Below are 27834 nucleotides of genomic sequence, written 5' to 3' on the forward strand. Positions count from 1 at the left end.
CGCTTTGTCTCAGTTTACCTTGTGCATCCGTGAGCTAGATGTGTCCTAGGGTAGCTGCTTCTTCCCTTTACACCATTTCCACTTATGAAAGATTCCATAGGAAGGCTCTACTTTTGGATAGTGGGGAAACCTGTATGATTTACTTACCTCCTAATTTGCAATCTACCTTTACTCATGTCTTCCTCTAAGATCTTCCTGAACCAACATAGGGCAACCAGTTAGTGGAACTACACACTTAAAAAATGCTCCAATGGAAAATAAATAACCCCAAACATCAATACTAACATCTACAATACTTAAAAATATATTGATATACATACCTAGATATGTCCACGCAGAAAAGCCCACAACCTACAGCCATTCAATTCAATAGACATTCCATTTAGAATCTGGGTTATGTAAGGAGCGAAATCCAATATTACATTAACACCTTGGAAGAGGCTCAGAGCAAGACATAATATTGTCTCTTAGCTCAATTTTATCAGATGCCTGAAAGGGTGAAGCCACATGTTGCTGAGACCACTCCTGTTTCTGGAACCTAAGGTTGAATAGAAAGCCTCTGCACACTTGAGGGGCCTTGCCCTGGGAGACATTTTTCATATGATGTGGTGATGGACTGGAGAGTTATTAATGACTGAATGAGATTCTAGTAAAGCACCAGTTTCTTCTTAGCTGTGTATCATTTGATGTAAATGGTTCACGGCCAGAGACCAGGGGCTGGGCTGTGAGATAAGAGAAAATCTTTATATTGGCCTCTGCCCCCGGTTCCTGGCACAGAGTTCCTAAAGCTCTTATAATATCCTAAGTGATAAGAACACTAGGAGCATCTCTTGTTCTTTACACAGTAGTTCCCACTTATCCATGGGGGATACATCCTAAGGCCCCCAGCGGATGCCTGAAACTTCTGGTTTTTTCCTATATATATGTACATATTATACAGTTGTAATGTATAAATTAGGCACAGTAAGAGATTAGCAACAATAACTGATAATACAATAGAACAATTATAACAATATACCATAATAAAAGTTATGTGAATGTGGTCTGTCTCCCTCAAAATATCTTACCGTACAAACTTAATGCCGTTTTCGTCTTAACTAAGTACTTATCATGAACTGTGGCAGTAACTTTTGCAGTTTAAAGTACAACAGCAAAACTAGCACGGATTCCTTTTTCCTTCTTCACAATTTCACAGAGAAGATTTGTTCTCATGGTAGATCTTAGCAACCTCATAATTTGATTTTGTTTTTTCCTTTCCTTGTTAAGACAAGAACTTTCACCCTTTCACTTAAAGGAAGCACTTTCTGGCTTCTCTCTGGCGTACTGGAATTGCCAGCATCACTTCCCTTGCGCTTTGGGGCCATTATTAAGTAAAATAAGGGTGACCTGAACACAAGCACTGTGATCCCGCGAGAGCCGATCTGATAACCCGGACGGCTACCAAGTAACTAACGGGTGGGATGCGCTGGACAAAGGGATGATTCACGTCCCCAGCGGGACGCCTTGAGATTTCATCACACTACTCAGAACGGTGCACAATTTAAAACTTATGAATTGTTTATTTCTGGAATTTTTCATTTAAATACTTCTGGACCACGACTGACTGCGGTAAGTGAAACCTCAGAAAGCAACACCACAAATAAGGGGGGAACCACTGTATTTGTCTTTGACCCTCATCTCTAACATGGGATTCCTAATACCCTTGTAAATTCCTGAGTAATAAGAGAACCAGGAACATTTTTGTTCTCATGAGGTGACTCTGGGTGGGCTCCTGGATGAGCGCTGGTCACCAGAAAGACTCAGCTATGATAGAAGTTTGGAATTTCCAGCCCCACGTCCCACCCTCTGGAGAGGGGAGAGGGGCTGGAAATGAAGTTAATAACTGATCATGCCTACGTAAGGAACCTCCATAAAATCCCAATAGCAGGGGGTTTAAAGAGCTTCCAGGTGGGCAAACACATCAACACTGGGAGGGTGACAGACCTCAACTCCCCACGGACAGACGTTCCTGTGCTCAGGACCCTCCCAGACCTTCTCTCACCCTCTGCATCTCTTCCGTCTGGATATTCATCTGTATCCTTATCATATGTGACCTACTCTAGCAAATTAATCAAGCCCAGGGAATGGGTCTTTGGAACCTCCCATCTATAGCCAGTTGGTCAGAAGGACAGGTGGTAACCTGGGCTTGCCACTGGCGTCTGAAGTGTGTGTGTGTTTTGGGGGACGGGGGGAGGGATCATGTGGGACTGAGCCCTTAACCTGTGGGATCCGATGGTGTCTCCAGGTAGACAGTGTCAGAACTGAGTTAACTTGCAAGACAGCAGCTGGTACTGCAAAAAACTGCCTGCTGTGGAGGAAAATCTCCAGGTATTTGGGACCAGAAGTGTCAGAAGTGAAGCGTTCTGTGTGAACAGTAAAGGAGACACATAGGAGAGAAAGACAGTAGGGAGGAAGTGAGTTTTTTTCCTACACAGGAAAAATCTGAGTTTTTCCTTTACAGAATCTGTCACAGTTCATACAGCCGGGGTCAGCCAGTTCATACAGCAGGGGACACGGGTTTGAGCCCTGGTCCGGGAAGATCCCACATGCCATGGAACAACTAAGCCCGTGTGCCACAACTACTGAGCCTGCACTCTACAGCCCGCGAGCCACAACTACTGAGCCCGCGTGTCACAACTACTGAAGCCCGTGTGCCTAGAGCCCGTGCTCCGCAACAAGAGAAGCCACCGCAATGAGAAGCCTGCACACCTCAACGAAGAGTGGCCCCGCTCGCCGCAACTAGAGAAAGCCCGCATGCAGCAACAAAGACCCAACGCAGCCAAAAATAAATTACATAAATAAATTTATTTAAAAAGACATTAAAAATTATTTTAAAAAAATATATATATACCTAAAGTGTATTCAGGTCTTTTACTACCTCACCTAGACTGATGTGAGCTGAATGAATCCTTCTTTCAAAGTGAGGATTTTATAGAGTTAAATATTAGCATTAAGTTAGGAGAAAGGAAGCTCTTTCTCCAAGACTAGATTCAATAGGGCCCTTAGACAATGGGGTCCACATCATAGCAAGGTTGTCACTAGATTTGAACATTTCTGTGCTTATCACTTTTCCTTGGTTCCATAACTAATAATTCAGCCAACATTATTCACTGAAGTGCCTGAACTGCCTGAATTCTAAGTTTTTAAACTTTTTCTATTCTATCTTTTAGTATAGTACATAATTTCTTACTCCTTTACAGCCTGCCCCATCTATTCTGTGTTTCTTCTTATTCAGGCCATTCCACCTAGAAGTAAGAAGAAGACAGCAAAATGCCAAAGCATCTTACAGTTACTGTGCAAGCAACGACTTTACACCTGCTGGGCCGAGCAGACAATTTAAGAGAACAAAGCACAGTGAAGTTCCTATTTGCTATCCACAATGTATTTTTTTCTTTTCCAGTCATTCTGAATGCTTGTTTTAGGCAGCAAAGAAACATGGATGCGCAGGCAAGGAAGGGGAGGGGAGGGGTGAGGGTGGTTCTTTCTACACCTGCAACGAGAGCTGTTGTTCCCTGTGGCAGCGAACAGCTTGCCTGCAGAATCACAGGCGCCACAGAAAGCCTCAATTAAGTGACTGCTCACAGAGTGCTGACAAGCACATTTACACCTACAGACAGTACTTCAGTGTGTGTGCACGCGTGCGCGTGTGGTGTTAGCAGTTAGGAAGCCCTGATGAAAGTATAGTTCAAATAATGAGAAACTGCCATTTTCTTAGGTTAAAAAATAAATATCAGTGATTTCATACAGTTCAACTTGAATTATAAGGACAGTTATAGATTCTATATATATTTAACCTAGAGGTCTATAAATAGCTGCTGACATATCACAATTATGACACAATTTTTTAAAATCTTATTTATAATTTTGTATCCCAATATTCATTTACTGAGTTGTTCGTTGGCAAATCTGTATAACTGCCTTTGTCTGGTGATCTAAGTCCCCATATTAAAGGCAATCACAATTAAAATAAACTTTAGGTTGGATACAGAAATAGCAATCCAATTATCTATTAGTTTCTGACTCTTAATAGACACAAGTTCGTTAGTCATCACACACATACACACACACAACTACTCACTCATAATCTTCATCTATTCATCTTTGGGAAGAAGAAAATAATTGGAAGCGCCCAAGTTACAAATGGTAGTTTGGTTCTAGTCATATAATTTAATTTACTAACTATTACAGCTGGATTAAAGGTAAAAACGAAGTAGTTTCTCTTCTCTGATTATGTTCTTTGCTATATTTGAATCTTTTGTGTAAGTAAATTCTAGAAATGACATGAGAAGGTAGTGCACTAAGTCTTCAACTTACATGCTTATTTTCAAACTTAAATTTTTAAACTAAGAAATTTCAGTAAGAGGAAGCCAGCATGAAAACCTCCTTGAAAACCAAGGAGCCACATGATAGACTGAACATTTGAAGCTACTGACAGCAAGTTAATCATAATACTCTGATCATGTAAGTATTCAGCTTTGCTAGTGCGGAAACTAACCTATAGTTTTTGTCATGATTTAAGGAAGAGAAAGGACAAAGAAGAAATCATCTATGCTAATTCTGTCAAACAAATTAAAAAAAAAAAAACCCCTGAACTCTGAGTCATTTTCCAAAGTGGAAAATCTAATTCACTGAAAAATACATGCATGGCTCTAATTTCAGACAAGAAAGCTAAAGCGAACTACGGTGGTTCATGATTCAAGCCAAAATTTATGGCAGGGATGAAAGAGTTCATGGAAAGCCTCAGGAAATTATAGAAAAGAATACTTGAGCAATGTTCATTCTATTTCCAAATGGAGGTCAGCCTGGGTTCTCAGTATCATTTATTTCTAGGACTTAGCTTTTACCTGGTTTGCTATGATTTTCCAATCACTAGAGAGTCAGATAATTTCAGGGCAACAGATTTCACTTTAATAATATCTCTTTTCATTTTCACTGTCCTTTACCTATTCTCTTCTGATCTGCTACATCACTCAGTTATTCCTCTATGTTCTCTCTCTCTACCTTATACCACACAATTGAGATCTCCTGCTCTGGGAAAATGACTCTATTTGAACTTTCCCACATATGGCTTACATTTTCTTTCTCTACCACCTGCAAAAGGTCTGGCACAATAAGTACCCAGTAATGATACCTGGAAAGCCCTTCATAGTTTTTTAGGGGTTTTTTAAAGCCACTTTCAAAACACTGCTTGATATTCACCTCCTTCATTCATGGAGAGTCATTTAAGGTCAAATTCATCTGCATCTGTTTGTTCACTTAAGGTAACCTTAGAATACATTCAAGGTTGCACTATGTAACCTGCTCTTACTGGCCTATTTCTTGATACAAGTATTCTTCAGTCTCATGTTTGTGTATGTTCTTTCTTCCACCTGGGAAAATAATTTCCAATGCCTTTTATTTGTTTCGTATCACAATACCTAAAATAGCCTTCTACACACAGTATGTACTCAAAATACAGCTACGTGATACTTTACTGAAAATTAAAATACTATCCACAAACATATTTTTATAATTTTAAATATTTAAAGATGCTAAACTGAATACATGCAGTTAGTTTCTTCTAACCCCTCCCTAAAATAACAGCAAAGATGTTTTTTTTTTCTGTGTGTGTGGTTGTTTTTTTAAGGCCTAGCCTGCAAGGACAATAAGAACAGAAATAAAAAAGCAACAGAAGTTTGGGAGCTGACAAAGCAAAGAGGCGACTGGTAACTGACTCAGTAGACTCCGTAAAGCTAAATCCTAAGCTAGACAAACAAAAAGCCAAGAATCAACCCATCTGTAATATGAGATCCCTTTGAGGCTCAGAAATTGGCAGGACCAAGTATCTCTAGAATCAGAGTGAAGGCAGAGCTAAAACCACTTTCTGGAAGAAAGTTCATTTAAGAAGCCTAGATGCCGCCTCCCCTGCTTTCTGAAGTCCTCCCCTACTTCACATGGCCACATGACTGATTCTCTCCTATTCTGGCAAAATATCAGAATTTTGCTCTCTCCGTAGAGGGCAAAACAAAGGGTCTCTAGACTGGGTATATGTTATAGGCTGAACTGTGTCCCCCTCAATTTTCAACATCAAAGTCATAACCCCCAGTACCCCAGAAAGTGACTATCTTTGGAGACAGGGTATTTTAAAAAGTAAGTTAAAATGAGGTCATCAGGGTGGTCCCTAATCCGATGTGACTGACGTCCTTATAAGAAGAGGCAATAGGGACACAGACACACACAGATGGAAGACCATGTGAACACAGCCATCTGTAAGTCAAGGAGGGGCCTCAGGAGAAGTCAACCCTGCCAGCACCTTAGTCTCAGACTTTTAGCCTTCAGACTGTGAGAAAATAACTTTCTGTTGTTAGGCCACCAAGTCTGTGGTACTTTTTCACAGCAGCCTTAGTAGACTAATATAGTATACTAGGCAAAAAAAAGGAAATGAAGTTTACAGATATCCCAGCCTTCTTTTCCCATATAACTTCTGAAATGCTGGATGCGGGGTAGAAGACTGTTTACCCGAGAGACTCTGACAAAATACCGGCATCAGACTTTTCCCGAAGAAACCATCCAGCCACATAGTAAATATTACTGTCAACAAGCCACACCCACATGCACAGAGTTTCCAATCAGCTTTTAGAGTTCCACCCTGAAATACAAGCAGATGGTCAAGGATCAGCAGACATTCAAAGAAAGCATCTAATATGAAAGACAGACCAAAATATACAAACTGTAGGAATAGAGGCTACACAGGGAGACAAAAACTCTCAAACACTATAACTCTTAAAAAGAGAAGATAGAAAATAGGATGCTAAAACAAAGGAACAAAAATCAAAAGAGTTCTCCAAAGTTAAAAATATGAGAGTAGAAATGAGTATCACAACAGCAGAGCTGGAAGACACAGCGGAAGAAATCTCCCAAAAAGTAGAAGAAAAGGACAAAATTGAAAATGAGAGAGAAAAGACAAGATAATTAGAGAACTGGTTAAGAAGGCTTAAAGTAAGACTATTTCTAAAAAGTAAGAACAGACCATGGAGGGAAGAAATATCAGTATTCCCCAGGCCTGAGGGTCTTAAGTTTCCGTAATGGAAACATCAGCAAAAAAGGATGAACATTCGGCACAGAAGTTGAAAGCAGACCCCCCCATTAAGATACATCAAACTGTGAAATTTCAAAACACTTGGAAGAGGCAAATCCTACCAGTTTCCAAAGAGAAAATATGGAGTGCATTCACTTTGTGAAAATTCATCAAGTAGAACACTTGTAATATGCACCTTTGCCTATAAATGTTATAGTTACATAAAAAGCTTTAAAAAATAAAGAAAGGAAGGAAATGAATGGTATCATCCTTTAGGAATAAACTCAGAAACTGATTTAGGTAAGCAGAGAGACAGTAAATGTGCCTTCTCTAACAGAAAAAAACTAGATGTGCCTACAAGGCATAAACTTAACTTGTTTCTGAACCTTTCATAAAAAAAAAAAACCTCAAGGAGTGAATGGTTGGACAAGAGTTTGAGTGGGTTTCTACATTTAGGTATCATTACCAAATGACCTTTGTTATGTCTAAACATTAGATAGCAGAGTCAGAAATTTAATTTCTGCTTAAAAAAAAAGGAGGATAACAGACACAATGTCCATTTTCAACTCCTTAGAGAGAGATACAAGGACACTTTGGCTCACTGCAAGTGGCCTTCCAAACTCCGATACAACTGAGCCACTGACACAACATTTTCATTAACCCAGGACTCAAAATAATAGCACAGCCTACCTGTATCTTTCTTTGGAATAAGTGAATTATGATTCTCCAGGGGATGACCAAGGCATTTCCAAGAAGTATTCTCTTTTTTCTTCAGGACAATCTCTATTTTTCCCACATTCTCAACAACTCGCACTGAAAAGAAGATAAATTCCATTTGTATTCATTGATACTAAATATAAGGTTTTACTTTTAAACCAATCTTTCTCAAACAACCCAAATGTCCCAATCAGATATGAATGACACTGAGCATTTGTGAGATAAATAAAATTCTGTGTACATGTTCATCAAAATTGTTTATGCCTTATATGGTGTTAAATCCAGTTTATGTTAGATTCAGATTAACTTCTTTCAAATTAATTTATCAAGGGTCAAACTAATACATAATGCTAGTTTTCATACAAGCTCAAATAGAGCCATGACAACTAATTAACACATAGCTTAAAAAAAAAAAACTTAAATGTACAAATTAGCCATTGAATGGATCCACAAAAGCAAATTTAATTTATACTCTTTTAACATTTCTTGGGATTTGAGGGGTTCTTATGAGTGAATTCAGTAAACCAATATTGAGCCTAATAAACATAGAAAAAGCTTCAGGAGAATGAATCCCAATAAAGTGCATGTCAATCTTTGATAATTAAAAATCTTTTAGATTCTCTTTTTATTTTTGAATGTTTAAAATAGTTTAGAATACATGAGTACAATAATAAAATTAACTTTTAAAATTGATTAAATTTTATGAATTGAATGTGCTTTTAAAGACCTAAAGTATATTTCTTTTTGTCTTTAGAAACAATCTGTCCTTCCTCACTGTAAACACATAATTCAGTAGCAATGTAACAACTTTTAAACACAGATTAATCAAATCAATTCAATGAGCACTGATTTAAAGCTTAACAAACATAAGAAGTCCTTGACTTTAAAGAGATTAATTTATACAATTTATAGAACTTACTATGGCATAAAGAAAAGGGAAGGTATAGAACCGGTGTAAGGTACTCTGACAGTACTTTAAAACAAGAAACCACATGTATATATGAATATAGAATGGAATATTATTCAGCCTTAAAAAAAGGAAGGAAATCCTGCCACTTGCAACGACATATGATAAATCTAGAGGGCATTATATTAAGTGAAATAAATAAGACAGAGAAGACAAATAGTGCATGGTATCATTTATATGTGGAATTAAAAAAAAAAAAGTCACACTCATAGAAACAGAGAGTAGCAAAATAGTGCCAGGAGTTGGGGCAGGGGGAGGGGGGAATAGAGAGAGCTTGATAAAAGGGTACAAACTTTCAGCTACAAGATGAATAAGGTCTGAGGATCTAATGTATAACATGGTGACAACAGTTGATGACACTGTCTGGTATAATTGAAATTTGCTAAGACAACAGAACTTGTGTTCATACGCATACACACACACACACACACACACACACACAAAGGTAAATATGTGAGGTGATGGATGTGTTAATTTGATTGTGTGAATCTTTTCACAGCATATACCTTTATCAAATCATAACATTGTACACTTTAAATCTTTAAATATATTGTAATTTTGTCAATTATATTTCAATAAAGCTAAAGAAAAACACAAAAAACAAGAAACCACCATTCTTTGATGAGTCTTCTATTGCTAAACAGCTGTGTAAAATCCACATTGTGTAGTTTTACATGCAGAAATATTCATAATTTAATGTGCTCTGTCAATATTAAATATTTGAATATATACACCTAAGAAAAATTTGTCTGGTCTGGTCAAGTATATTTCTACAAGCTGCATGTCAGGAGTAGGGCCGGAAGGAAGAATGGGGACAGGAATTTTTTTTCTAAGGAGAGGAAAAGGAAAGGGCAAAGAGATGAGATGAAAAAGGGGAAAGAAAAAAGGCGTGGGGGGAACTGAAACCAGAGGGAAAAGAGTACATTTAAAAATTAACGTATTTGCTTATATAGAAAACATCATGTCCTTGTCTGCAACATGAAAATATACAAATGAATAATAAGATAAATGCTGTCCACCCCTCCATGTGTGTGTGTATATATATATGTGTGTGTGTATATGTACAAAGATAAATTATTTTTGGTAGCTTACCAGAAAAATCTTCCTGAATCTCATGACTTAGGGCTGGAGAAAAAAAAATTTCAGTTAAGATCCAGCTTCAGTTCCTATGGTCTACAAGCACCATATAAGATCATTTAAATGGTTCTTTCATGCACCATTTCAAATCTCTCAAACATATCCTGAGAAATCAAAAGAAAGAAACTGAACACAACCAAAATACTGTATACAATATTTTGAGACAAATTACTTAAATATGTATCTTCAATTTTTCCATTTCTCTCCCTATTAATTAAGGAGTAAATACTCAATTGCCCACAGGTGGATAACCCACACTGGTGCAGGGATAGTCCCAGATTGACAATGCTACAAACCAAGACGGGAGCAAGGCAGGGAGAGACAGCACGTGAAACACACATACTCCAGGGTGTGCACGTGCGTGTGTGAATACAGGCCGGGACTGGGTCTAGCTCAGCGTTTCCTTTCTTACTGTTCTCCAAGTTGAATATTCATTCAGTTATTGAAAAAGAAAATCATTGGGTATCTATGCGTGTTATGCACTTTCCAGGTGTTACAGTTATCACAGTTAGTAAAAGAGAAAAAGCCCTGCTCTTATGGAACTTACATTCCAGAAGAGGGTGATGCAAGAAGTATTTTTACAAACATCTGCTCTAAAGTTCACTGTGTTAATATAGTTATGTGGAACTTAAAATTCTGCATTATTTTAGTCCTTCTGATCTAATATTAGCAACCAGGAGTTTCACATTTTTGACTGTGGAATTTTTGTTTGTTTTTTATATGTGTGCAAGATACAGTTAGCTACAGTGTTAACAGAACCAGCCATAAAGTATTTGAAACATAATAAACGCTGACACAGAGGTCTTCCTTAAAGAAAAATCATGCCAGAGCTAATGAATAATGTATACTTTTCCAGACATCTGAGTTTTTGATTAAAACTCTCCCTAAGAGACAATACATATTAGATCTTATGCTAGCAAAAAATAGGGTAGCATGTATTTCTAGAAGAAACGTTTAAGATTTGAGGTTGATTAATGAATGGGGGGAAAATAAGAAAGAAAAAACATTTATCAACTCCAATCAAATTCAGGACTAAAGGTCCTTCATTAATATGGTAAAGCCATGAGCTGAATCTCGAGTCATCTGAGGCCTGGAGAATTTCAGTCTCTGTTTTGCAAAAGTAAATGAAACGTTCCTTACATAAGAATGTGTGCTTAAAATACAGTTTTCTTCTTGCTGTTTTGGTTTGTTTAATTTCTACTTTCTAACTAGAATAACATTACCTTCTTTAAAGTAGAAAAGGATGAACTCCTAGAGTCATTATGGGTGAGAAATGCATTAAGAATCTGCTACCTTGATTCTAGATTTTAGTCCTGATTTCTTTCTGATAGATCTGTAACCTCTCAAAACAGACAGAAGTGAACTGTACGGTAGGTCTTTGCCCATGAGGGGACAGGCAGCTGAGGGGTACAGTACAACCTTGCGGCTGGCAAGAGACAGGCCGACAGAACAGCGCCTGGTGATGTCTACTCAGCGGGAGCACATGACAGGCAGGCCTCCGGAGATTTATTTGTAGGTATTAAGTCACAGAGTCTTACAAAGCTGGGCCAACAAGTGTTTCATATGGTTATTGATTTTGATCGCACCTAACTGTTTAAACTTGGGAAAAGTGAGGTTGTACTGCCATTTGCTAGCGCTTTCCTTAGCATAAAGAAATAACAGAAAAAAAAGATCAAAAATGACAAACCAAAATGACAATGGCACATAAAATATTATAGGTACCGAGACTCTACACCAGTAACTACTATACCTAAAGGAAACAAATGTTGTTTCCATTAATACAGAATAAGGTACTTACCAATATGTATAAGATATGAATAATCCTTGATAACTGTTTCTGCTCTAAAGGAATCATGCCGGTGATCAGCTATTACTGAGTCTAAATTGATATCCTTAAATGGAAATCGAAAAAAGAAAGATTAAAAAGTAAATTTTTCACCAAACTCCTATCACTATACTTTTAAGCTGATCAGTGGAAGTTCATATGGTACTTATTTACAGAACCCACAAGCTAAATACACATTATTCCTGTTTTTTGCTCTCTCATACAACCCAGTTCTTCTCCTTCAAAGCATATACCACAATTTTAACTATGCATTTGTCTATGCTTAATGTCTACCTTACACACTCGTCTTTACGCTCTAAGTGTAAGGGGCAGAATATTGTCTTCAGAATATTGCTCAGCACCAAGTAGGTGCTCAAATATTTGTTGGATAAATAATTTGGAAAAAAAATTAGAATCAGACAAGAAGCCAAGATATTTGCGTTCATTTTTATCTTTCCACTATTATGTGACACTGTGCAAATAACACAACCTCTTAGGCTCAGCTTATCAAAATAATAATAATAAATTCACTAACAAATTTTTAGATGTCTCTAATTTCTACATAGCTTTGGTGCAAGTTATTTTGGTGCCTATCGTTTACACCATACACCGAATACATTATTCCACGTAGAAACCTTCCCCCTTCCCTTAATCATCCATCCTCTGTGCTTCACTGATATCACCAATGAAAGCACACAGACCCCAACCTCGCCGGGCCCCGTCCTCTTGGTTCAGGTCTGCTTGGTTAGGAGACAATACCAAGAGGGAGTGGAAGGCGGGACAAGCAGTGCCTCTCTGGGCCTCCTGGCTCTTTCAGGCAGAGGCTGGTCACTCCTGCGGAGCCAGCAAATCCTGCTGCAGGAGTAGGAGGAACTCACCAGCTCAGATGTGGTTCTGCTACTACAGAAGTAGCATGAATTCTCAGAAATTCCTAGCTGCCAGAACTTGTCTTTAAATCTCCACAGCTCCTCAAGTGTGGGAACCTTGCCAGTTGCTGGAGGATGTGTCTGGAGATGCTGTAAGTTGCCTGCTTATTTATCTGATTTCCCAGCTGGACTGTAAGCCTGGTGGGAGTTCAGTCTCTATGAATCTGGCCCATCATTAGATTCCTGAATTCTACGATGGTGTTGCAAATGAAGCAGGGGTTCAATAAATACTGAGTGAATGAATTAACGCCTTAATTTTAGTTTTCAGAGGGCATTTACTGAACCCCGTTAGTGGCTTAAGCATACTAAGCTCCAGCAGTACAGTCTCTCCTGTCTCTTGAATTCCAATTTAAGTGCAGGGAATTAGTTCGTATGGTGAAGTTAAACTGGGACTCTCACTGATGTTATCTATGCTTAATTAAACACAAAAAACATCACAGAAGAGCACATGAAATACGCTTCTTCCTAGTCTGTTTTTTCCCTAAGACGCTACGGCGTGGTTGTTAAGAGCACGTACTGTGGAGCCAGCCTGCCTGGGTTCAAAACGCTAGATCTGCCGCTTACCGTGTGACTTCGGGTAAATTACTTAATTTCTGTTTCCTCATCTGTAAAATAGGCGTAACGAAACGATCTACCTCACAGAGTTGCTGTAAGTTAATACAGGAAGAGCTCTTAGAAAAGTACACCTGCGCATAGCTAACATTTGTTATTTACTTTTTTGTTTTTTCTGATCTTAAAAATGTGTTTACCTTCTGTTTGGTATATATGACAATGGTGACTAAAGCGTCTGTTTGGAACCAGTCATAGCTGTAAAATATTTTAAAAAGAATAAATAATCATGTGCAGTAACATATATTAAATCATTAAATATATAATTTTAAAATATATACAACTTAAAAAAATAAAATATGACACAATGAATATATGATTTAAAACATATAGTTCAAAATCTACAGTGAGAAATATATTTCTCTAGGTAAAGTTTCTTTTCTAAATAATCAGTGGTGTTACCCTGAAATAAATAATAAAGCAATTATTTCTCAATTTAAAATACTTATACTTCCATGTATTCCAACTTGGATAAAAACAAACAACATCCTTGACAAGGCAATTTTTATAAAGGTTACACATCTAAAATTCCTTTTATCAGAGCAATAACACAACATGTTTTCTGAAGGAGCATGACAAAATCTACATGCTTATTACCTTCACTCCTCCCTCTCACAAATATATTATTACTCCTCAAGAAATTAACTCACCAAGGATGTTTAATGGTCAACAGTAAAAACTTAAGGAAAAACTAAGTCTTCGGTTTTGTAATAGCTATTGATCAAATTGATTCTGTTTTTGCACTTACTACCTGTATACAGGCCCCCAATGTGAATGCTAGGAGGTATCCTGAGGCCCTTAACTTAAAATTGAATATGAAATAATTTAACAGGTATAGCAAGTAGAGCCAGAAGCTGCTGTTATAGACTCACAATAGGGGGAAAGGTGGTAAGAGAAAGACTACAAATAACACACATAACCCTAAGGGCATCTGAAATATCATTAACAAAAATATACACGGATTGCTTAATTTACTAAGACAGGGTACAATACATTTTGAAGGATTTCCATTAAAAGCTGATAAAGCAAACTAGACACACAAAAAATAGAATAGTTGAATAAATTATGGATATTCTATGATCAATTTCCATCATATGATAGAATACAGACAAAAAATGCTTTTGCAGAATCTTACAGGACATAGGAAATTGATCACAGAATATACTGTAACACCGTATTATCAAAATCGAATAGTATGGAAATAGGTATGACATGAATAAACTGTGTGGAATAAACCAAATATTAAGAGTCTATATCCAGGGTTGATGGGATTACAACTGATTTTATCACTTTCTTTTGTATTTCTCTGTATTTTCCAAGTTTTCTACCATGAATGTATATTTTATAATCAGGAAAAATAGTTCTGAATAGTTCTTTTTTAAAGTTGTGGTGTTTAAAATGGGTTAAACTTCAGTTATGTTAAAAATTCATATTTATGGAACAACTCATTCTCCAACAATGCCTGATAAATGAGGCACTGCAGTTCTTGGGTCAAAGAAGCATAATTAATATAATAAGCAATAAATCAAACTTAGAGCCATTTTTTTAATGTGTATATTTTGGTATCGAACTGATTAAGCTTTAAAAAAGTAAAACAAGAATGCATACCTTGGAGAACTAGGCCCTTCTTTGGCAAGTGGATCTGTCACTTGGCTCTTGGGAAGCATGCCTTCACAAAGAAAAATAAACAAAATAGCTACAGTTCATCTATGTAGCATTTTTCTTTTTCTCCCCCATCTTTTCAGTAAACTTCTTATTGAAATATTATAAAAGGACACAAGTCATAAATGTACTACTCAATGGATTTTCATAAGTAAAACATACTCTTGTAGCCAGCACCTCCCTGTGCCCCCTTCCACTCAGCGCCCCTCCCCCAGGGGTAACCACTATTCTTTTAACATCATGATTAGTTTTTGCCTGCATTTGGCCTTTATAAAAAATGGAATCATAAAATATGTTCTCTTTTGGTCTGGCTTTTTTGGTCCAGCTCTATAGACGTTTCAGTTAATGTCAAATCAGCATGATTAATAGTAAACAATAAATCAGGTCTGGAGCTTTCTGAGATTTTATCCAGGATGCTGAATGCGTCAGCAGTTTGTTCCTTTTTATTACTGAGTATTACTACACTGTATGAACATACCATATACCGGAATCTATTCATTCTCCTGTTGATGGACATTTGGGCAGTTTTTAGCTATTACGTAGAGTGCTGTTATAAATGTTATTGTACATGTACATACATTCTTAAAGAACATCCATCTACATTTCTGGTAGGTATATAGGACATGTGTATGTTTAGCTTTAGTAAGTACTGCTACCCAGTTTTCCAAAGTGGTCATACCAATTTACACTTTCTACCAGAAGTGTGTGGGAGCCCTGGTGCTCCACCACCTTGCTGACATGTGGTATTCTGTCTTTTTTCATTTTAGACATTCTTGTGAATGTGCCCCAGCATCAAATTTTATATTTTTATTTTTATTTTTTTAAAGATGTAATTTTTAATTTATTTTTGGCTGCATTGGGTCTTTGTTGCTGCATGCGGGCTTTCTCTAGTTGTGGCGAGCAGGGGCTACTCTTTGTTGTGGTGCACGGGCTTCTCATTGCGGTGGCTTCTCTTGTTGCGGAGCATGGGCTCTAGGCACACAGGCTTCAGCAGCTGTGGCTCATGAGTTCTAGAGCACAGGCTCAGTAGTCGTGGCTCACGGGCTTAGTTGCTCCGCGGCATGTGGGATCTTCCCGGACCAGGGCTCGAACCCGTGTCCCCTGCATTGGCAGGAGGATTCTTAACCACTGCGCCACCAGGGAAGTCCTCAACGTCGCATTTTCAAGGCTCTGGTTTTCTCATTGTTTTCGAAAACTCTGAGAACACGGAAGAGCTCCAAAGATACTATCAGTGCTACTATCAGACAAACAACTTCAGGTGTTACATCACAAATTGCATAAAGTAGTCTACAATAAGACAATCTTTTCTAGTTAAAAAAGAAAAGGTAATTCATCTGGCAATCCAGCTTATTAGCTGAATTTCTATAACTTTCTTGTGCAAACAGGGAGAAAAAAACCCCCAATTTTTAAACATACATTAGTGATACGGTTCAGTCAGAGTAGCCCCGTGCATTTCGTAAGTGTCATACCAAACTTTTTTGGGGGGTTAGCGGCAGTGTCAGTCATAATTCCAAGTCGTACTGAACGGCCGAGGAAGCCAGAGCCGCCGAGCCCAGAGGAGGGGAGGTTAATAGGGTGGCTGCTCAGCATCTGTGTAGACACTGGAAGAGCGCCCGTGCCTGAGGGAGGGACACGTTCAGCCTGGCCTCTGAGGGTGGAACTCCTAGTCACGATGAGTATTCAAGCTGAGGGCAGATGAACACATGTTCAGGGATGTTATAGAAGGGACTATGGTAAGAGTCAGGGCTGTTCGATGCTTTGTGACCCCCTTAGAGGGGTGGGAAAGGGAGGCTCAAGAGGGAGGGCATATGGGGAGATATATGTATGCATATGGCGGATTCACTTTGTTGTACAGCAGAAAATAACAACATTGTAAAGCAATTATACTCCAGTAAAGATATATATAAAAAAAAGAATGTAAACAGTAATTACACTCCTGAAAAAAATCCATCCTATAAAATAAAAACATCAGTATATAAAGATAAAAAAAAAAGGAGGGCTGCAATAAGGGATCTACAAAGTTCTCTGCCAAATCCTCTAAGCTTAGGCAAGTAAACACATCCTTTGTATAAAAAATATCTAAATACCCCAAATAATTCTGTGAGGCAATATTGTACACAGTCATATGAATATGATTCATTTTTTACTATAAATGTATATGACTTACCGTTTAAGAGTTTCTTTTCCTCATGATAGTCTGTACAGTGGTTTAGAAAAAAAGTTAGGTAAGAATATTGTAACATCAGAGAGAAGATCGGTTAATATTATTGAGTTAAAGATAACAGCCCTCTTCTTGAAGGGCTTTCTTCCGAGGCCTGAGGAGAGAAACAAGGCTGATAAACAGATGGCCTATGCTTTAAGTAAGAAATTTCATCTCTGAAGACTGCAGGCCATTTCTGCAGGCGTTTGTCTACCATTTCACTGGGCTTTTTCCTCCTCCTTTGGACATTCTTGTTGTAATATCTTGGTTAATTTCTTTAGAAAGCACATAAAAACCCAAGTTTTGTCCTTGTCATCATATTCTGAATTAGTCAAAACTATCCAAAGTTTATTAGATTACACTTTATATATGAAACATATATATTAACCCGAAGAAAGACACATTATTATCTTTCCTATCTAGGTGAGCAGTTAAAATGATTATTATTACTCCAAATTTAAATGGCCAAAATGCTGAAAATATGTTAAGACTTTCACTTGTATATCAGTGCAATCAATCATTAGGGGTACAAGCCAGAAAAAAATTTAATGGGTGTTTTCTTTCAGGATGGCAGCCAGCTCACAAATCTATATTATATTTTGATCACCACAAGTTTTATAACCATGTCAAAATAAAACCCTCAGCAAGTTGTCAGAGTTTAAAAAAAAAAAAAAAAGAATGCCAAGCTAACACAAAATATTCAAGTAGTAAACTAAATTGATAGACATTAATTGTTAAGGTGACATCATCTTGTTTTGTAGAAAAAGAAACCAAAGTACGTATATCAAAGCTTTCAAATTTTTTTATGTTCTGATTTTCAATCAACCAGAGATCCGATAATTACTACCACTTCACTCACATGCTATAAAATACCCATGATTAAGGAGGTCAGATAACCATTCTTTTTATTTTCCCCTTTTTACCGAAATAAGTTCATAGCTGAAAGGGATCTTAACAACATACGCCAAATTATCATCCGCTCCCCTCATTTAAGGCTGAAAATCAGAGGTCAGGACTTGAATGAACCTCACAGCTCTTTAGCAGCAAAGCCAAGATTAAACTTCATCTCCCCTGAAACTAAGTGCCATTTTTCTTAACATGCCATTGTGAGAGATAATACTTTCTGAAAAGACACAGGACCTAAAAACCATTTAAATTATGCCTCAAAATGAGCTTTGTTTTTCAACTGCCAGATGAAAATCTAGTCATTAGTTTGCAAGGGATCACTGATGTCCCTGCTTGCTGACTTACTTTCATATAATTTCATCTGTCTTTGCTACTGCAGTTGTGATCATTTGTTTTATCAATATCTTAGAACAAATAGCAAACTCACAGTAACATAAGTAAATGAAACCTAGTTTCAGTGTACAACATAGTTGGCAGTTTGATGAATCTCATTTATCATGTAAAACAACTTGTTTTTATCTAAGAGGCTCACAGATTTTGAAAACTTGTCCCCAGGGAATTTGTTTCTAGGGAAAAAATATGTCATCTCATATGATTACTTCCTGTCTGATGTGAATTGATTTGAACCTGTCAGAACTTTATGGATCCTGCTAAGTTATTCATTTTTTTCTGAGTCCTTTTTTCTTTAATACAAGAAGTACCAGTAGGAAGAGAACATCTACCTAAATGATATAAAATAACTTTAAAACTCCACTAGTGTACTTTTGTAACTCTTTTTGAAAACTGAGTCACAGAAATAAGTGAGTATTTTTTTTTTTACTATTAAGCACATTTACATCAGAGTTACTCTAGGCACATGAGATACTTTCCTCTCTAACAAGAAATCTAACACTCTGTCTTGATAAGTAATTCCATCATTTGGTTGGCTCCATGGCCAAGAAAATTTGCATCTTCTTATAATATTGGTTAGACTGCATTACTCTGATCAGAGCCTCTGCTTTCTGGAAAGGTCAGAGTCCTTCAGAAGGCTGGAGCTGTGATCTATCAGCACTCAACTCTTCTTTGGTAAGAGGGCTGGCGACAATTTTTAATTGTGACCCCAATCTAGTTTACCTCTTCTAAGTGGAGCCACAGAAGGATCCCCTGGGATGAGGAAAGTTAAAAAACAAGCAAACAAACAAACAAACAAACCCTGTCTTACTAGTATACTCACTCATTTAACAAATACCTGTTGACCATCATCTTAATAGGGATAATGACACAATATGAAACCCTTTGGATAAAAAGTTAGGAAAATACGACTATATGTTCAGTTTGCTTATACATGCGTAAAGATGATTTGGAAGGATCACAATAACACGGTTACCTGCATCTGTGCACAGGAGGGAAAAGGGTAGGTGGGAGACAAAGGTATGACCGTGGCACTTCTCATTCTGGAATCATGTGAATGCATTACTGAAAAAATTAAATGAACTAAATTGAAAACTTCAATATGGTCTTTTCAATATGATACGACAAATATTTTAAAAGAGATATATAGAAGGTGGTATGGAAGGACAGGGATGAGGGAGGGCATTGCTACTTGGAATTTGAAAGGACTTCATTGAGGAAATAATATTTTAGCTACATTTTGAAAATATGTATGCATTTGTCAGGAGGCCCTGAACAAAAACATTCTAGGAAGACAAACACTGCACTTTCATATCTGAATGTCATATTTATCCGTAGCTACATACCCCATCTTCCTTTCTCACTCCAAAAGGCCGTTGTCACGTAACCATCAGATAGGAGCTCCGTCTTATTACCAGGGATCTTAGTCACAAAATCCAAAGTGTACCATTCCATGTTCCCTTTACTGCTTTGCCTGGCCAGAAGACTCCCTGGTTCTCTACAATGTGTTTAATAACCATTTTTCTCCAGAAATTCTTCCTCATCTCTAAAGAGAACTAACTCTTCATAACACAACTGAGGCCTAATTCTTGGTTTTGTTTCCAAAGTCATAAACTCTTTTCTCAAATTCTATAAAATTTAATAATTTATGTACTTCTAAACTATCCTTCTCTTTTACTCTCCTTAATTTATCTATGTTAAGTATCTTCTGAATCATCTTCAAATTTTGGACATCTCTCAAACTTCAAGGCCCAGAAGTTTACTCCTTATCCTAGAAGTAGTCTACTAGCAGAATTAAAATAAAGGTTTAATAGTTCAAACACATACTCTGAAAAATTCCAGGATTAAAAAGTTCTAAAAGTGCCAGAGTATATAGTTACTTATTCCTGGTCAGTTTTTCTCTCCACTATTCATTTAACTAATCACAGCAAATACTGCATTTTTAGAAGTTTGTATTTTCTGTTTTCAAGGCTATACTTGTCATTTTTTATTCAGTTCTCCAGTTTATTAGTTATTTTCTACTCTTGTCCTATCCTCAGAGGGATTAACCACTCCTTCCTTATTTGGTATTACCTATACACAAATATACACATGTTCAAAAATCATTTTTCAGGACTTCCTTGGTGGTCCAGTGGCTAAGATTCCATGCTCCCAATGCAGGGGGCCTGGGTTCGATCCCACATGCCACAACTAAAGATCCCGCGTGCTGCAACTAAGGATCCCACGTGCTGCAACTAAGACCCGACACGGCCAAATAAATCAATAAATAAATATTTTTAAAACAACACTTTAAAAACAATCATTTCTCTCTGAAAACAAAACAAATACTAACTTAAACCAAACACTGGCCAGTCACAATCATACAGCAAGACCCACTTCCTGCTCAGGCCTGCATCTGCCCCCTGACCAGGGACTTCTCACCCCCCATTTTTAATTACCTGTCCCTTATATCTTTCTGGCAGGAATCACTCAGACAGTGGGACCTATAGCACAAAAGCAAATGAAGGCAGCCTGGCTGAGAAAGCAAATCTGCTCAGCCAGTAAAGTCCACTTCATCATGACACCCGCCCCTTTCTCTCCACTAGTAACTGTCTTGCTTCCCCCGTACTGAGCCTCTGAGCTTGTGTTCTGTCCACCCACTTGAGCCCTGAACTGTCCCCATTTTATCAATGAGGAAACGGTAGCTCCTAGAAGAGGGAACTTTGACTGACTATACAGAAGCTGACCTCCCAGCTGGCAGCCAGCCCACCCAATTAGTGATGCCACTAATACCATCATATTCAAGAATAAAAAACTAATTCATACATGAGGGTTTCTCCATGTCAGCACTAGGAACACTTGGGGCCAGATGATTCTTCGTCGTGGGAGTGTATCCTGTGCCTTGTAGGGCATTTAGCAGCACCCCTGACCTGTCCTCTACCCACGGGAACGCCAGTAGCATCTAGTTCAGCTGTGACAACCAAATCATCTCCAGACATTGCCAAATGTCCACTGGGGAGCAAACTCAACCCAGGTTAAGAACCACTGGCATATACCAAAGAGAAATAAATTATTTGCAAGAGGATAACTTTAATGAGGTGATTTTCTGCCTTACAAAAGGAAGCACCCAGGATTTCTCTCAATGGTGGGCTTCTCCTATTAAATTACTGTAGCCTTTAAGGAAGGTACATATACCTACAATCCTCAGGATCTTCCCTTTTAAACTGAGGGTGTTAGAACAGCTCTAAATCCCTCTTCCACCTCAAAAGTATCCTACTGATCTATGGTTCTAAGTGCTTTATAGTCAGCAAGTGCTTGTGAAAACTAAAAACATAAAGTATTAGAAGCCATGATAAAACAATGAGAAATTAAGAAGAAACATTCCTGACACTGGGCTATGCCATTAGAAAATGTGACTATTTTACAGAATGGCCATCATTAAAAACTCTACAGATAACGAATGCTGGAGAGGAGAGGATGTGGAGAAAAGGGAACCCTCCTACACTGTGGGTAGGAATGTAAACTGGTGCAGCCACTATGGAAAACAGTATGGAGGTTCCTCAGAAAACTAACAGTAGAGCTACCATATGATCCAGCAATCCCACTCCTGGGCATAAATCTGGAAGAAACTCTAATTCAAAAAGATACATGCACCCCTATGTTCACAGCAGCACTATTCACAATAGCCAAGACATGGAAACAACCTAAATATCCATCGAGAGATGAGTGGATAAAGAAGATGTGGTACATATATACAATGGAATATTACTCAGCCATAAAAAAGAATGAAATAATGCCATTTGCAGCAACATGGATGGACCTAGAGATTATCATACTAAGTGAAGTAAGTCACAACAAGAAAGACAAATACCATGATATCACTTATATGTGGAATCTAAAATATGACACAAATGAACCTATCTACGAAACAGAAAAAGACTCATAGAGAACAGACTGGTGGTTGCCAAGGGGGAGGGGGTGGGGGAGGGATGGAGTGGAGGTTGGGTTTAGTAGATGGAAGCTTTTATATATAGAACTGGATAAACAACAAGGTCCTACTGTACAGCACAGAGAACTATATTCAATATCCTATGATAAATCATAATGGAAAAGAATATTAAAAAAAAGAATGTGTATGTATGTGTGTATATATATAACTAAATCACTTTTCTGTACAGCAGAAATTAACACAATATTGTAAATCAACTATATTTCAATAAAAAAAATATATATATAAAGAAAATGTGACTATTTAAAAAATATAATATATTAAAATTTTAAGAGTACATTTATGATCTGGAACAGTGCTGTCCAGAAGAAATATAATGCAAGCCACAAATATAATTTAAAATTTTCTAATAACCACATTAACAATGTACCAAGAAACGGGTCAAATTAATTTTAATAATATATTTTTACTTAATGCAACATATCCAGAATCTTGTCATTTCAACATGTAATCAATGTAAAGTTATTAGATATTTTACATTCTTTTTTTCATCCTAAATTTTGAAATGCAGTATTTTACGCTTGTAGCACATCTCAATTTGGAGAGTATTTCCGTACTCAATAGCAGCCACATGTGGCCAGTGGCTGTAATAATGACAGCAAAGGACTAAAAAAAGGGCAAAAAGAACATTTGTCATCTTTGCCAGAGAATGAAGTGTTCCACATTTGGAATCAATAACTGAAGCTCACCTTTTCAAGCAAAGTTTCTCCCTTTATTCATTATTGGTATCTTTCTAAAGCACAATACAAACCACAATACTTTTTAAACAAAGGATTATAAAAAACCCACTGATTCTTCTCTTGATAAGGACCCACTAGTATTATGTGTTTTATATTCTGACAATGTTAGCTCTTCTGTGTTCTTCCCAGATACCACTCCTACCCTAGCAGCCAGTAGATAAATGGAAAACTGTCCTCCCAGGACTGCTCAGCTGTGGGGATGCCTACAAAATGCTACTTCTGGCTCCTCCCTGCACTGGGGTCTGGCAGGTCACCCCACCTAAAAGATGGTGTCAAGGATCTCGTATTGAAAGAAGCCCATATATAACATTTCTCTTCAGTATATCCATCACCCCCGAAACCCCCTATAAATCCTCACGTCAGCAAGTCTCCACCTACTGTTTCCACTTCGTCTCTGTTTTCATCCTCTATTCCTACTTAATCTGTTTTCATCCTCTATTCCCACTTCATCTCTGTTTACACCTCTGTTACCATTTCATCTAGAAGCTCTAGTTGTAGAGTGAACATAGTCTCTAGTTTGCTACAGTTACAGTTTACTGCCTGCCCCCTGTTGTCTCAGGGTAACTACTAATAGAGGCTCCATTCATTCTCCAGTCTGCCCCAGTTTGGACAACTACATGGTCACCCCATCTAATAGTTTCTATCCTTAAGTCTCACGCCAGCAGACTTCAAGGATCAATCTCTGCCTGTAGATGAAAGGCACAGGAGGTACTGTTAAAACAACACTCACTTTAATTATCATGAACATTCTTGACACATTAAACCTTTCTCTTTAGTTACTTTGTCCCTTTTATATGATCTACTAGTTCTGGTTAGCTTGGAGTTCAGACTGTATCTTGCTGGATCTTAAGTCTCTACTGTTCCAAAAAACCCGATCCATTTACTTGCAGTCAACAACTTTCCTGATTTGTAAAATTCTTGTCTTTGCTTCCTAATGCCTTGCAAGTTCTCTCACATCACTACCTGCTACTGGCCTCATCCTAGCAAAACACTTATAATCCAAAAAGGCTTTATAGTGAAACAGAGATTCATAAACATGTTCTCACATGCCCTGTCAATAATAATGATAATACTTAATTTTTCCCAGAAGCAGAGCCATGGTAAGACACATGCTGATAATTATAGGGAAACAAAGGAACAGAAAATGTAAGCAGCCTCAGTATTGTCGGAGCAGAGGAGCAAAAGTAGCCACCACAGCAATAACCACTTCTACTATTCCCACCACCTGTTGCTTCTAATGCATCAGGTGGTTAGCAAACATTATTTAATCCTCACAATGACTTTGAGATGTTTCATTCTTAGACCCCATTTCACTGCTGAGCAAAAACACTCAGATCTGTTAACTGATGCTGAAGATCAACAGCTTATGAGTGTAATTTGAGGCGGAGATGAGATCTGAAGCCATGTTAGTTTCTGTGAAACTTGTGCTATTTCTACGGATCATGCAGCCTCAGGAACCAATCCCAGGGCCAGAGACAGTGTGAAAAAGGAAACTTTTAATTTATGACTACACAGTATCTCAGAGTCCACTTCTCATTCTGGATAAGAAATATGTTTGCACTTCCCTGAACCAGGTGGTGAGAAGGAGAAGGAATATTCATTATGGTTTAGTTCTCCACCATTAGGATTTAGTCAGAAATCCCAGTTTCCTCAACCCTTCTGATTTTGGTTTCATAAATCTGTTTGTTTTTGTTAGTCTTAACTACCTTTATTTCATCCTTGTTACTGAATGACTTTAGGTTGTCAGTTGCTCTCCCTCAGAACTTTCAAGATACTGCTCTCTTTGTCTCCTATTGATGTTCTAGTAAATTAGCAGTAACAGCCAGTAAATTACACTAGTAAATCAGCTGTCAATTTACTAATCACTGGTTTGTTAGTGAACCTATCTCTCTCTGGCTGTTGTCTTTGGTGTTCTGCAGTTTTACCATGAATAGTCTATGTGTGGATTTCTTTTTATTTATCTTGATTGGGGATTTGCTGAACTTGCTAAATCTGAGATTTGTGATTTACCAGTTCTGGAAAAGTCTCAGCCATTCAGATGTTGCCTCTTCCTCATTCTCACTACTACTTCCTTCTGGAAATCTGATGACAAGTGTTAGATCTTATCACTCTATCCTCCGCGTCTCTTGCATATTTTTCTATCATTCTGTTTCTATGCACCACGTTCTGTTCAACGTCTGCTGCTCAGTCTGGCAGTTCACTCAACTCTTCTATTACGTCTAAACTCTAACTATTCATGCTATGCACTTTTTAATCTCACCAGCTCCATTTTTCATTTCTAGGAGTTCTACATTTTTTTCAATTTTACATGATTATTTTAGCAGTCTCTTGCTTTACTCATGTTACCAATGCATTCTTATTCTCCTAATCACTTCAAACATAATTATTTTTATTCATAATTATTTTTATAACTACTTGTATACAAATAATAAAGTCCAAGGGGTGAAATTCTGCTTTTGTTTCTGCTGACTTGCTTCCTCAAGTGTTGTTTAATTTTTCTACTGTACACTAATAACTGGTGATGTGTCCCTGTGAGAATTTTAAGGGTTTTAGGTTGAAAGTTTGTTCCACCATTAAAAACGTGTACATAAATCTGCCAAGCAGGCAGGGAAACCAGTAATGGGAGACCATTTTATTTCTCGATTTGAGGTTTCTGGTGGTATATATATTTGAATTCCCAACTCTTACGTGGGCAAGACTGTGGTTACAAATTCTCAAAGGAGATTTCTCTTTCCTCTCCTCCATCACCTCATAAACAAGGTCAAGGCAGAGTATCCTGACAGCTCCCTTTGCTGTTGCACAGATTTCTTTTCAAGCCTTCCCATTTCACTGATCATATAGACTTCAGGAGTCAAGCCACAGGCAGGGATCTCAGCTCCAACTCCCTGCCTTTACAGACCCAAGATCCGGTCTCCCATTTCCTATGTGACCATTAAAATTCCCATGTGGCTCTACGTTCCAAGTATCTGATAAGTGCTTCGGGGAAATGGAGACATCAGAACGAGCTTATCATCCTGGACTGCTGCTTCTAGCGCCCTCCTTTTTTTTTTTAAATGAAATAGCTGGGGACTTCCTTGTGGAATCTGCTCATTTTAAACGGTGTTTGCCGTATTTGATGAAACATTTTGAAGATTATCTGTCTTTCATTTCCAGGGAGGAAGGAAGGAAACCGGAAAAGTCCTTTTATTAATTTCATGTCTCCTATGACACAGAAGCCTAAGGAGCTGGCACACTTTCTGACCACACTGAACGGTATTACAGAGAAGCACATGACCTTTAGTACCGGACTGTGTAAACAAGATATGTAATGTTCAGGATGAGGTAAAATTAGTCAGTTAGAAGTTTTCATTAAGAACATGGCCCCTGCTGGCAGTGAATAGGTGAACTCAGGAGCAATTAAGAGAAGAAAGGGATTTGTTTACAAAAGTAAACTGGTTTGGAAGAACTGCCAGACACTAAAGTTCAAACTAGTTTGCTTTTGGTGTACACGCAGACCTCGTTTTATTGTGCTTTGCTTTACTGCACTTCACGGATACGGCGTTTTTTAAAATTGAAGGTTTGGGGCAACCCTGCATTGAGCAAGTCTATTGGTGCCATTTTTCCAACCGCATTTGCTCGCTTCATGACTCTAGGGCAAGTTTTGGTAATTCGGGCAATATTTCAAAGTTTTTCATCATTATTGTATTTGTTATGGTGATCTGTGAGCAGTGACCTGATGTTACCATTGTAATTATTTTGAGGCACCACAAACTGCACCCACATAAGACTGCAAATTCAATCTATAAATATGTGTGATCTGACTCCTCCATCGACTGGCCATTTCTCCATCTCTCTTCCTCTCCTTGGGCCGCCCTATTCCCGGGACACAACAATCTGAAATTAGGCCCATTAATACAACCCTGCAATGGCCTCTAAGTGCTCAAGTGCATGGAAGAGTCCCACGACTCTCACTTTAAATCAAAAACTAGAAATGATTAGGCTTAGTGAGGAAGGCATGTCAAAAGCCAAGACAGTCTGGAAGCTAGGCCTCTTATACCAAACGGTCGGCCAAAGTGTGAATGCAAAGGGAAAGTTCTTGAAGAAAATCAAAAGTGCTACTCCAGGAAAGCAAAACAGCCTTACTGCTGACATGGAGAAAGTTTTAGTGATCTGGATAGAAGATTAAACCAGCCACGACATTCCCTTCAGCCAAAGCCTAATTCAGAGCAAGACCCTAATCTCTTCAATTCTATGAAGGTCGAGAGAGGAGAGGAAGGTACAGAAGAAAAGTATGAAGCTAGCAGAGGTTGGTTCATGAAGTTTAAGGAAAGAAGCCATCTCTATAACATAAAAGTTCAGAGTGAAGCAGCAAGAGCTGATGTAGAAGCTGTAGCATGTTATCCAGAAGATCTAGGAAGATAATTGATGAAGGTGGCTACACTAAACAACAGATTTTCAATGTAGATGAAACAGCCTTCTACTGGAAGAAGATGACATCTAGGACCTTCATAGCTAGAGAGGAGAAGTCAATGCCTGGCTTCAATGCTTCAAAGGACAGGCTGACTCTCTTGTTAGGGGCTGATGCAGCTGCTGACTTGAAGTTGAAGCCAGGGCTCACTTAACCATTCTGAAAATCTTAGGGCCCTTAAGAACTATGCTAAATCTACTCTGCCTGTGCTCTATAAATGGAAT

The 27834-nt window shown here is 37.9% G+C and overlaps 1 protein-coding gene across 4 annotated transcripts in view; it reads right to left on the minus strand.

Annotated features, from left to right (window-relative positions):
- The window catches only part of LOC118905259 (cytochrome b5 reductase 4), an 86795-nt gene that overhangs the window by 21352 nt on the left and 37609 nt on the right, over positions 1-27834 (minus strand). For 3 of the 4 annotated variants that reach the window (XR_005022188.1, XM_036871841.1, XM_036871838.1), the window contains exons 5-10: positions 17107-17136; positions 14886-14946; positions 13418-13475; positions 11716-11809; positions 9873-9905; positions 7787-7909 (exon numbers count right to left, since the gene is read on the minus strand). Coding sequence is in view for 3 of the 4 variants with exons in the window: in XM_036871841.1 (XP_036727736.1) it covers positions 7787-7909; positions 9873-9905; positions 11716-11809; positions 13418-13475; positions 14886-14946; positions 17107-17136 (399 nt within the window). In the remaining variant the exon portion in view is untranslated. The remainder of the gene's footprint in view (positions 1-7786; positions 7910-9872; positions 9906-11715; positions 11810-13417; positions 13476-14885; positions 14947-17106; positions 17137-27834) is intronic. The other variant, XM_036871840.1, reaches the window with a different exon arrangement.

This window comes from Balaenoptera musculus, chromosome 12 (genome assembly GCF_009873245.2).
Source record: "Balaenoptera musculus isolate JJ_BM4_2016_0621 chromosome 12, mBalMus1.pri.v3, whole genome shotgun sequence".
In the NCBI taxonomy this organism is placed as follows: Eukaryota; Metazoa; Chordata; class Mammalia; order Artiodactyla; family Balaenopteridae; genus Balaenoptera; species Balaenoptera musculus.